The 12,504-nt window shown below is 38.7% G+C and overlaps 1 protein-coding gene across 1 annotated transcript; it reads left to right on the forward strand.

Annotated features, from left to right (window-relative positions):
- The first annotated feature begins 6,031 nt into the window (after positions 1 to 6,031).
- On the forward strand, positions 6,032 to 7,692 carry LOC146960463 (uncharacterized). The gene is made up of 3 exons (XM_085772354.1): positions 6,032 to 6,173; positions 6,472 to 6,582; positions 7,229 to 7,692. The coding sequence occupies exons 1-3, from the start codon at positions 6,125 to 6,127 to the stop codon at positions 7,375 to 7,377; spliced, it is 309 nt and encodes a 102-aa protein (XP_085628480.1). The 5' UTR covers positions 6,032 to 6,124; the 3' UTR covers positions 7,378 to 7,692.
- The last annotated feature ends 4,812 nt before the right edge of the window (positions 7,693 to 12,504 follow it).

Here is a 12,504-nt window from a genome sequence, read left to right on the forward strand (position 1 = left end):
CTCCCGTTAGCAACGCCAGCCCATAATAGCCCTGCCCAGAGATTTACAACATACAGTGTTGTGAACAGACCCAAAGAAACGGCCTATTTTCACGGCCTAAAAGAGGTTTTACCTGAAAAAAAAATACACAGTTCCATTGTTCGCTATAATATAATTTTTTCCAGCCCTTCAAAGTGCAGGAAAAACACAGTTTTTATTTGGACCTAACCAACTCACGTATCCCTCCGCCCAGGGTTAGCGCCCGCCGATCAGCAGTTGGTTAGGTCCAAATAAAAACTGTGTTTTTCCTGCACTTTGAAGGGCTGGAAAAAATTATATTATAGCGAACAATGGAACTGTGTATTTTTTTTCAGGTAAAACCTCTTTTAGGCCGTGAAAATAGGCCGTTTCTTTGGGTCCATTCACAACACTGTATGTTGTAAATCTCTGGGCAGGGCTATTATGGGCTGGCGTTGCTAACGGGAGGAGTGCAGAGAGTCTTCTACTGCAATTAAAGTAGGCTACTTAGGGGCTATTTGTAGATCATACAACCACACTTTAAAAAAAATGCTACTATCCCTTTAACACGAGGCAGCCGAGTGGCGCCGATATTCGTAACATCTGAACTTAAAAACTTGTGAAAAACACGGATAAACATATTTACATCCTTCATGCACACTTTTCCTCACACATTCACTGACTTAAGACCACATTTTCATGGAAAACAAACAAAAATGTCGGCGGGATTTTTCCGACCGAAACTCACCCTCAGCCATGGTAAACATTTCTGTGAGGGGAAGAAGCGAGGGGCTACACAAACCTGGAGGACTACAGGTGCCCAGGAGGGACAAAAAGAAAGCAAATCGTCCTCTTCAGGCAAAAGAAAAGAAAAAACTATTTAAATAAGATAAAATTCACAAACAAAATATAATAAATAATAAAGGTGCACTTTAACTCTGTTACATCAGCATCAACCCCCAGAAATAAATATGAAAAGCAAGGCAGATACCTATTAAAAATAAGATAACACATAAAGCAAACATACTCGGGACAGTGCACCCCCCTGCATCGCTGTTGCTTTTATTGAGTTCACTGTGGTTAAAAAATGAAACTGTTGCAAACTGTTGAAACCCACGCAATGAACCGCCCCGACTGAAAATGGACTGAAACTGTGTGTGTGTGGTTTCTTTCTATTCTGGTACAACAGAGTCATTTCAGTAAATGACGACTCGGTGAATACGTGCCACAAAAGTCCCCTGTCCATCATCACATCTTTTATCTTTGATGGATTTCCAGAAACCCAGCGAGCAGCAGCTGAAGCAGTGGGCAAACCTGCCCATATCACATGGATCTATTCTCTCCAAGTTTGCGAGTGAATTTACTTTTCTATTATGTCTGTTGTCAGATGGTGTCTGGATGTGTTTTAAATTGTAAGTTACTAGTATTCAACACTTTTAATTTGTAAGTAAGAGCAATATTAACACAAAATAAACACTTTCATGAATGAAATGTCTAACACTCCAAGACACACTACTGAAACATAAGCATTAACACACTCACAAATCACATGCATTATTTTCATGAATTGTTTACTCTCTGAATGGCATTAAAAGGGAAATATGTTGTGTTACGTGAAAAATAAAAACAAAATGTATTGTACCAATAAATGCAGTTATTCAACCCTGATTCATGTCTTGTTGCTGGGGAAAAATAAAACAACAAGGCAAGATTGTCTTTAATTTTAACATCATGGTGGTCTGTTGTGGATTTCTCTTTTTCTTTTAGAGAGGGGGGGTTTATGTTCTGTTTGTATAAAGGCCTCCAGGAGTAAGTAATAACCTGTTTGAATTGAACAGGCTGTGTGCTGCAAAATGCGCCGCAATTCCTGGTACGAATTTCCTACGCAGTCCTGCTGCGGACATGACGTCAGATGACGCTGTATGCAGCGTTCTCAGCGGCATTCGACTTGGATACGGAAGAAGACGAGTGCGGTGGGCGCAAATTGGTGTTTTGGTAACTGTCATTTTGCTGAATGAACGGCTGATGCTGTCAAAGAAATATACTAAAACTACACTAAAAAAACATTGTTAGTTTATTTACTTAGTTGCTTGACATGATGCTGTTTGCAGTTGTAGTTTACCAACTTAGGCCCCGTCCACACGAACCCGGGTATATTTGAAACCGCGTGTTTCTCTCCACGGTTCGGCCTTTCGTCCACACGTAACCGCAGTTGTCGGCTCCTGAAACCGGAGTTTTTTGTAACCGGAGTCCAGGGTGAAGTTTTTCTAAAACTCCGGTTTCAGCTTCATGTGTGGACAGGAAAACCAGACATTTTTCATAAATCCCCACCCCCCCTTAGTTACTGTTGCTAGCACGTCAAGCTTCTCGACGCTGACCATGCGCTGACCACTCAGACGCTGAGTGGACTATTATGGCTACTGTGAATATCAATAATCACTAAACATGTGGACACTAATACAAAATCGTGTGGTCACCGTATGTAAACATAATGTTGTTATGGCGAAAATCGGCTTTTATCAAGTTGTAAATTGCAGTCACTTCCCCACTGCTTTGCTTCCTCCCGTCCTTACATTTGTTTTCAATGAAGCCTTTCAGAATCAATCAGTGGATCGATGGATTATTGTTACGATGTGTGTATTTGTGTATTTTCGTATCTGTCATAAACAAGAGATTGTAAACAAGAGATTGTTCTGTTTGAGCCTCCACTCTCTCTGTACAAGTTACAGCTGCTTTCCTGTTAGGAGTGATATCGCCACCTACTGCTTTGGAATGCACACGACATTGTTTGAGACGGATTTTCGGTCTCATGTGGACGGAGTTATTTTTTATCACACCGGTGGTGTGGACGTGAATTTTTTTTTAACCGGGGTCCATTAAAGTTCGGTTTCAAAAATACCCGTGTTCGTGTGGACAGGGCCTAAGGTAGACTACAACCTGACCTCAAACAGAGACACATCTCTGGGTGGATACGGACAGAGACGAGACAGAGTTCGACATTTCTGTTTAGTTACGACTGATCGATTGCAATTAGTCAATTACAAGAAATAAGTAATTAAAAATTACAAGTAACACATTTGAGTAATTAATTAATATCCCACAAATTCTGCTACATCTCCAACCGTGCTACACATTCATTGTCAGACAGACAAGCACTGCTTGAAAATCATGACCAACAACAGGAAGTGCACCTCAAATGGTGCACACCCTATAGCTGGCTGAGGAAAACACAGCTCTGAGGCAGCAGATGGAGTCCTTGGAGTCAACACTCACTAAAACCAGGAACAGTTTGGAAAACCTGGGAATGGAAATTGAACCTGCCAAGGCCAGGGAGGCTTGGTGTCAAGGCAAGCAATGGGAAATGGAACAATTTATCCATGCAAAGATGTATGAACTCCACTGATGCATGGCTGATCTCAATGCCTGCCATATGAACAGAGACTGGCTCAACAACTTGGTGATTGAGAGGGACAGACAGATTCAATTGATGGAGGACTACCCTCCGACAGATTGTGGACCCGACTGATGATTTTCTCAAAACTGTCTTTATTTTCACAAACAGCTCCATAAACCACTTTGTAGAAAACCAACGTGAGAACTGAAGAAACACAAAAAGCACAATTACACTTATGTTTCCACTCTGCACTGTACAATACACCGTAGCTTCACCGCAGGTGAGCGAGAATTAGCTTAGCTTTAGCATAGCAACGTAACGTAAATATGACCGTAACACACACACTAACCTTATACCTCCTCGGGGGTAGCTAATACCGTCTTTGGTGTTTTATTCTTGAGTTACCGTTGCTTTATCTCCTTATTTTCCTTAGTTTACCTTAAAACCTTTTACTTTTATCGTCAGCTCATTCATACTGTTCCTTGTTTATACTGGAAGACACAATACAGCCAGAAAGTGACAGGGTATGTTAGCGGTCTCTTTAAAATAAAAGCTCATTACAAATATAACCTTCAAAACGGGCAATATACATCGAAAACCGGATGAAATGACATTTTACTATAATGCACTCAAATCATGAAATATATTTATGTAACTTAACTATTAGTTTTTAAAGATTTTAACTTATTTAACCATTTTAGCAATACAAGGCTGCCCTCTTTTGGACAAAATGAGTAACAGCAATACATAAAACCAAAAAGTGGTTTGCTACAAACAGAGACTGGCTCAACAACTTGGTGACTGAGAGGGACAAACAGATTCAATTGATGGAGGACTCCTATGTCCAGTCATTGGCTCAGTTCAATTCAACATGGCAGAATCATATAACTGCCAGCGAAGAGCAAACAGCAGCTGAGCTCCAGGCTCTGCAGGAGAGCTGTGAAGAAAAGGACCAGGTTCAATTGATAGAGGTCTCCTTCACCCAGTGGTGGGCCAGTTCAAGGCAACATGGAAGAACCAGATGACTGCCAAGGAGGAGGCATGAAACGCGATCTTTTAAATAGGTTAATCTCATATTTTTCTCATGACACAATTCAATCAGATCACGAAATAAAAATTTGACTCCCATTCACTTACATGGATATTTTTTCTGAATTGAGGTCCCTTGGCGAGCTTCTCTTCCGCTTCTGGCTCCCTGAGACATAGGCTAATACGTAATCTGTACATTGATGTAGTCTCCGAAAGTTGTTTTTCATTTGACCAGTGAGTTCATAGTCCACTATATTGAGTGAGTAGGGAGCAGGGAATGAGTGAGTGATTTCGGAGACAACGTTGTGTTTTCTCAACTGAACAATGGCACAATAAACGGTCAATCTTGACATGAAAAAATATAATTTAAGCCTATAAACAACATTTGTGTAAGGCATAACGACTGGGGGATCAGAAAATAATTATTTTCTGTCCGGTGAACACCATTCATTTTTTAGCTCCGAAAGTCGAGGGTCCAGCGGAAGGGGCGGGACTTCGCCACTCTCTTGCCCCACTAATCGACCCCCTAACGCCGAGGCTGTGGAATGCTTGTGTTAATATAAGTCTTAAAGGGATAGTTCACCCTAGAATGATATTTCGCTCATTATCTACTCACCCTCATGTTGACTAAGGGCTGGAAGAAGTTTCAGAGTCCTCCGTCCCTTCTCTGAGTTACAGGGGGTCTCGGCATAGCAGTGCATGTCCATATAACGGTTGCAAAGGGACACCGGAGCTCTTCGTAAAAAAACACACACAAAAAAACATCCAAATACCTCCATGATGCTCGTATGTAATGTCCGTCTTGTGCTGAAGCCCCAAATTGCGTAATTGTCCCGAAAAAAATTAAATAAGTCTATATTTTAAGCTTGTTTGTAGCGGAAGCTTCTCGAAGCTCCTCTTCGAGAAGCTCGCGTGATTCGCAGTAACCGCACTGACGCATGCTGACGCCGGCGCAAATCACACGAGATTTGGACGGACCAGGAAGAGGAGCTTCGAGAAGCGGCCACTCGTAACTTCCGACCGGTGAACTCGTACCAGATCGAACTGGTACCACTTCACGGTCGGAAAAATACGAGTTTCCTTGAACGCACCATAACAGTCCTCGTCCCTACGTCGCCACATTCACGGCGTTCCTTGGCTGCACACACAGCCCTGCATGCCGTTCTCTCTCCTCATTGGATAAAAACTGTAGGATACGATAAATGTTTTCTCTTCGGCTCAGAGCAGAGCAGAGTGACTGACAGACCCGTGTTTCAGTCCAAACACTCTATGTAAGTGATTGCTGTCGGAAAATATAACTATTTAAGACTTATATTAACACAAATATATCACTTACTTCTGCTTTAACACAAATATATCACTTACTTCTGCTTTAACACAAATATATCACTTACTTCTGCTTTAATGGGATTCTTCAGGGCTTTTTTTTCCCTCACTCAGGACACGCTGAGGATACAAAATCAGATGAGTTTGCTTCTGTTGCAATTTGTTCAACCTTTTCCCATAAAATGACTGGACTATTAGTCTCTCTTTGGTATCTGCATAGAGCTGGGGTTGTAGGTTTCCTTGGCAGGAGGTCATTTGAGGACATGCACGTGCATGTCATGTGCTGTGAGGGTGGACTATAAAAGGAAGGGTCTGAAAGCATTCACACCTTCTTAAACGATCTCCTCTCACTTGATTAAGACTGTTGTCTCTCTGTTCATGATGCGGCTGTATGGCGCTCTGATCCTGCTTACCATTCTGTCCACAGGTGAGTACAGCTGCAGGCCTTGACTACACAGTGCAACACAAAGAAATTAAAAAAAAATAAGGCACTATTTTTTAAACTGATGATTTTGGAAATACAATTTACAACAGTTCCACAGTGTCATCTAAAAAGCTGTTTGACGTTCTCTTAGAAGGGTTCAAGAAGATGGACTGTAATTGAACACTTGTTGGCATGTGACTCTCATGTTTCATGTTGTCTTGGTGGAATATTTTCATTGGTGCCGTCAAAGGTGACATAGTGTATCCTAAAGTGTGTGTTTGTATTTTGTGTTTCTGTATAGCATGTGGATTAAAATGTTACTCGTGTGTAACTGACAACCCTATGCTAGTCTGCACACGGGTCTCAACTTGTCCAGAAGTCTTGGACCGCTGTTTCACCACCGAAAGGTCGGGTATGTTGTCCTCCACAATAATTGATACTATACTATACTCAGGGTATCCGCAGGGTCTTGAAAAGTATTAAAAGGTGATAAATCAATTTTGGGAAAATTAAGACCCTTAAAAAGTATTAAAAAGTATTTTCACAACTTTATAAAGTCTTAAATTTTGAAGGTATTTTTTTTCTGAATTAGCTGTCCAAGAGTTTGAGTCCTAAAAAACATTGTGAAAGTGTGTGAATTTATTCATTTTATTAAAAAACAAAGATGAACCGGTGCATAAAAAAGAAAAGAAGATTGTTGTTTTTGTTTTTTGAGTGGAGCAATGTTTTTTTGTTTTGTTTTTTTTTGATAAACTTTGCCTTTGATTTATTATCCTAGCCTATTTTGAATTCTGTTGTATCATAGTGATCTACAGTCTTTATCACAAACTAAAACTGTTAGTACGTTAAAAGTGTCACTGATGTAAATGGTTACAACTTGAAGTGGCGGTGAGGTGTTAAAAAATATTGAGAAGGTCTTGAAAAAGTCTTAAAAAGGTATTAGAATTAACTTCAAGATTCCTGTATATACCCTGTATACTATACTATACTATACTATACTAGAGCTAGTATATTGCTGCGGTGAATTTCTGAGCTTCTTCTTACTTTGTGTTCTACAGGTCTCATCACAAAGGGCTGTCGGAGAGGAATAAACTGTTTAAACTACATGCACTGCTGTGAGGAGGATCTGTGTAACAGTGCCTCGGCCTCTGGTTGCAGTGCAGTCCTGCTGCTGCTGTCCTCGGCCATCACCACACTCTTTCTCTGAGGCTCTGCAGCAGCTACAGCTGAGAATATTTGACCCTCTTCCTGTTTTTTTTTTGGTTTTTTTACCAGATTTGTATGACTCAACACCAATGACAGATTACATCTCAGTTTAATTATTATAGTTAACTAAATTAAACTACAGTATGATTGACTATCAAGTGCAGCAAAATAGTGCGTTGTTATGAAGCCATTATTATCTATGGCTATTAAAGCAGAAGTAAGTGGTCCGGTCGTTTTCGCTAATGCTGCGTTCCAGGCAGGCTTTTGAAATCGTAAATTACAGCTTCAAGTCACAACTTACGTTTGCGTTTCAGGCAACCCACTCGTGTTTTTCTGACCTGTTTTACCGGTGAAAGTCACTATAACGGCCACTCGTAACTTCCGACCGGTGAACTTGTACCAGATCGAACTGGTACGACTTCACGGTCGGAAAAATACGAGTTTCCTTGAACGCACCATAACAGTCCTCGTCCCTACGTCACCACATTCACGGCGTTCCTTGGCTGCACACACAGCCCTGCATGCCGTTCTCTCTCCTCATTGGATAAAAACTGTAGGATACGATAAATGTTTTCTCCTGGGCTCAGAGCAGAGCAGAGTGACTGAGAGACCCGTGTTTCAGTCCAAACACTCTATGTAAGTGATTGCTGTCGGAAGATAGAACTATTTAAGACTTATATTAACACAAATATATCACTTACTTCTGCTTTAAGTCTACTAACAAAGACTAACAGACATTCGTGTTTTGGATTTCCTGTTTGATGTGTTTTGTTAATTTAACACTCACCAATGTGAAATGCTTCCTTGCAGACTCATAGAGAAACTATGAACTTCTGTATTCTAAGTTAGGTTTTGTCATTTACGCAGTTTTTAGTTTTTGCCTCTGTGTTACAGCAAAGATGTTACCTGCACTAAAAAAGAAGAATCCCAGTGTCCTCATGTTTAAAGACCTCAAAAGAAGACAGAACAGCATAGATTTAGATTTAGGCCACAAATTCTTGAATCTTGTATCAATCTGAAAACATGTGTATGGTTAAAAGCCCTAAATGTCATCAAGACCTTAAAGGAGTCCAATAAATTGCTTCCTCTAATTAACAAAATTATTGATCATTGGTTTCATTAATAGTCTACTTGCCAACAATGAGTACCCGGAAATGTTGAGTACCCCAAAGTTTTATGTTAGAAATATATAGTATGGGTCCCAGTATTCAGAAACTGCCGGATGCTAACTTATATATATTGGGCAATTAGCAGAATTGGCATAATTAGCATAAATTAGCATAATTGCAAAAAAAATTGACTTGGCTGATCTGGGCAATATTGGAGTGGTTTTAGGGGTTATTGATGATGCTGAATCCATTTCTGACATTTTCAAAATTCAAAATGGCTGTCTAAACCGATGACCAGATTTTGAAATCCATCAAAATCGGCCCACTGGCGGTTAAAATCTGGTCACGTCCGGTTTAGACAGCCATTTTGAATTTTGAAAATGTCAGAAATGGTTTCAGCATCATCAATAACCCCTAAATCCACTCCAATATTGCCCAGATCAGCCAAGTCAATTTTGTTGAAATATTGCCCATATAGGCAATTATGCTAATTTATGCTAATTATGTCTGTTATGCTAATTGCCCAATATATATAAGTTAGCATACTATATATTTCTAACATAAAACTTTGGGGTACTCAACATATCCGGGTTCACAATGGGGCCCTATGGGCTGGCAAGTAGACTATAAGGAATATAGAAGTGTGTGTCTATTTTATAATCAATACCAGTTGATCAGGAAACAGTGAGTAAGAGCAACCCCCTATGTTCCTCCTCTGTGATAATGAGAAGAAATCATAGCGTGCATCAGCTTGGCTTGCTTCGAGAGTATGGGAAACAACACCATTCCCACTGTTGGGCCACAAAGATGAGCCCAGTCCCCCAGTCTCCTTCCCAACCATCGCCCCCACTGCCTTTACTCTTTATCAGCACCATTAATTGGTGCTCTGAACATAAAATTAGCTTTTCTACCGGTTGTTTTTCTGGTATGTGGCATTTTAATGGGACATAAATAATTACCATAGACTTATTCTAGTGCCACAGAGCTAAGAACCTGCCAATAAGTGAATTATCAGGTAAAACCAGTCCTACTCCAGACCTAAACAGATTGCAACTGCAGTTATCAATTCAAATCAACATTTTTTTAAATGACAAGTAGAGCTGGGTGATCTGCAGAAGACACTTTTATATTAAAATCATCAACATCAGCAATGAATGAAGATAAGACACTGACAACAAGGCTTTTCTATCAATTATAAACACTTAAGAAACTACTCACCATGCTATTTGATTTTTTTTTCTATTTGAGTTGATGAGCCACATCTGTGATCTCCATGTTTTCCATATTCTGTGTTGTTTCCTTGTCTGTATACAACATCTATTGCACGTCTGCCTTTCCTGGGTGAGGGATCCCTCATCTGTTGCTCACCCTCCCAGAAAGCAAAGATGAACATCACACTTTCTTTTCCGTAGAGTTTACAGATCTTCCATTCATTTGAACGATGTAGCCTACTCATTTGTGTTTGTTGTCGGAGCTTAAATCATATCTTCTACACAAACTTCCAGAAGTATTCCAATGGTGTATGGAAGGAAATGACTTCTTCTGTGAGAGCTGGACCAGAAAAAATAGTATTGGGACCAATATAATATATATATGAGCAGCGATACCAGTCATGGAGCATGTTGTGTTTTTTTGGTCAGGGGTCAATGTCCACATTGTGGCTTGTTGGTTTTCTTTGTCCACTTGTCCACAGGCATCATCACCTGACTCTTCATCACTTGCATCAGTGTCATCTAATTCCATGTCAAGTGAAGGGAGAAAAGCCAAAAATCCTTTAGGAAAGTTTTAATCAGCAGAGCACCAGGACAGGCAGGACACAGACGTTTCGACCAAAGTCTTTTTCAATGTGTGACACACATTCAAAAAATACATAAAATAATTTACTTTACTTGACTGACCATACAACATTGACCAACCTGTGGGTTTTACTTGGTTATTAATGAAATGGCTAAATCTGATAAGGTGCAAAACTGTTTATTACGGTGTCAATTCTATTCAGCCTGGTTGTGACCAACAAACGGCCACAAGATGGCGCCAAAGTATAGCCTTTTCAAAGTATACAGATAGGTGGCCTGAGCAAATTAGGTAAGGCAGCATTTCCAGAAAAAGAAAAGAAAAACAGATAATAATAATTTAGGGGCTCGTCTTCCCGAGAGCCAGGTACACAGATTAACAAACTACAATAACACTACAATTCATATTTTATACTAGTTTAGCTTTAATATTTCTCTCATTTCCATATGCAAATTAAATGTAATGCCATGTGTGATGTCATATGTGACTGTAGTTATCAATTTGATTATGTGAATGCAACATTTACATTTTGTTACAAAAAGGAGATTATTTGCTGGAAAATATGATCTGATTTCAATTTGAGCTCTTGTCTTTATAGTCCAGTAATTTTAGGCCAAAAACGGGGTCAATGTTAAACAAATTGCAACAGAAGCAAACTCAACTGATTTTGTATCCTCAGCATGTCCTGAGTGAGGGAAAAAAAGCCCCGAAGAATCCCATTAGGGGAAAGTTTCAAAAAACACCCAAACATATCCCATTTATACGCATATAAAAAAATTACTATATAATATACAGCAACTTCATATATACATGTGCCGTCAAAACGGTGGAATTCATGCAAATTTATGCAAATTTGCTCATGTTAACAAAGAATTTCAAAAAAACTTGTAATACATTTTTTGTTTGTCTTAATGAAAGTTATCAACTCAGTAATTTTCATAGAGATATCTAAAGGTTAAAAATTTTACCCTATTCACATGAAAATTTTTTTTTACATGCGTATAAATGGGATATGTTAGGATGTTTTTCGAAACTTTCCCCTAATGGGATTCTTCGGGGCTTTTTTTCCCTCATTCAGGACATGTTGAGGATACAAAATCAGATGAGTTTGCTTCTGTTGCAATTTGTTTAACCTTTTCTCATAAAATGACTGGACTATAAATAGGTGATGGTTTAGTGTGCCAACAAATGGTTTATAAAACAAACACATATCGTGTCTTCCCTAAGTTATCTGGAGTAATGTTTGGTGGAATAAAACTAGTGTCTAGTTATGTAGCATGTCAGTGCTGCCATTGGTTAATTGCATGAACGAACAGGTGAATGTCATATTAGTTATATTTTTCTTGTGTTCAGACAATGAAATCAAGAGTGATGTTACCTGCTTGACTGTCAAGCAGGTAACATCACTCTTGATTTCATTGTCTGAACACAAGAAAAATATAACTAATAGTATATTTGAGAAGACAAAATGAACATAATTAATCTAATAGGTGAATGTCAGCTGTATTTTTTTTTAACAACTTTATTTTTGCTTTACAAAATACATAAATAGTGCATAAAACCATATGAGCATCATATTAGTAACAATTGGATAACAAATAGACGTGACAATAAAATAAAAACATACATAAATAGAAATAAATAATAGTAAAATAAATAAATAAAATAAAATAAAAAGGAGAAGAAAAAAGTAAGACACACCAGGGGATATGAGCAATGGAAATTAAATTGAATTAAAGATATTAAAGTGGGAGCACAGATTTATAGTTTTGATAGCTTTCTTGTTATTAGCAGAGGAAACTGACTTGAAATACACCTCCAGTTCTTTCATGAAAACACAAAAAATGGGTTTTACTTTGGCAAATTTACACTTGTGGATATAAAACTTTGCAAGAATTAAAATGAGATTAATTAAAAAATATTCTTTTTCAGCTGGAGCGTCACTCTTTATAAATCCAAAAAGGACATTTTGCCAGAGGAGCTCAAAATCACAGCAGATATTATCTAAAATGAATCTACAAATATCTTGCCACAGTTTACGGGTATATTCACATTTCCTAAACAGATGAATAACAGTCTCAGTATGGTAGTCACAAAAGGCACACTTCAGATCTAGGTCAACAATTTTGAATTTGATAAAGAAGGATTTAACCGGGTAACATCTATGAATAATTTTAAATGACACTTCTTTCACCTTACCTTAAGTTACTGTATTTACACGAATG

This window comes from Trachurus japonicus, unplaced genomic scaffold (genome assembly GCF_045865225.1).
Source record: "Trachurus japonicus isolate A0001 unplaced genomic scaffold, Traja_1.0 AP030340.1".
In the NCBI taxonomy this organism is placed as follows: Eukaryota; Metazoa; Chordata; class Actinopteri; order Carangiformes; family Carangidae; genus Trachurus; species Trachurus japonicus.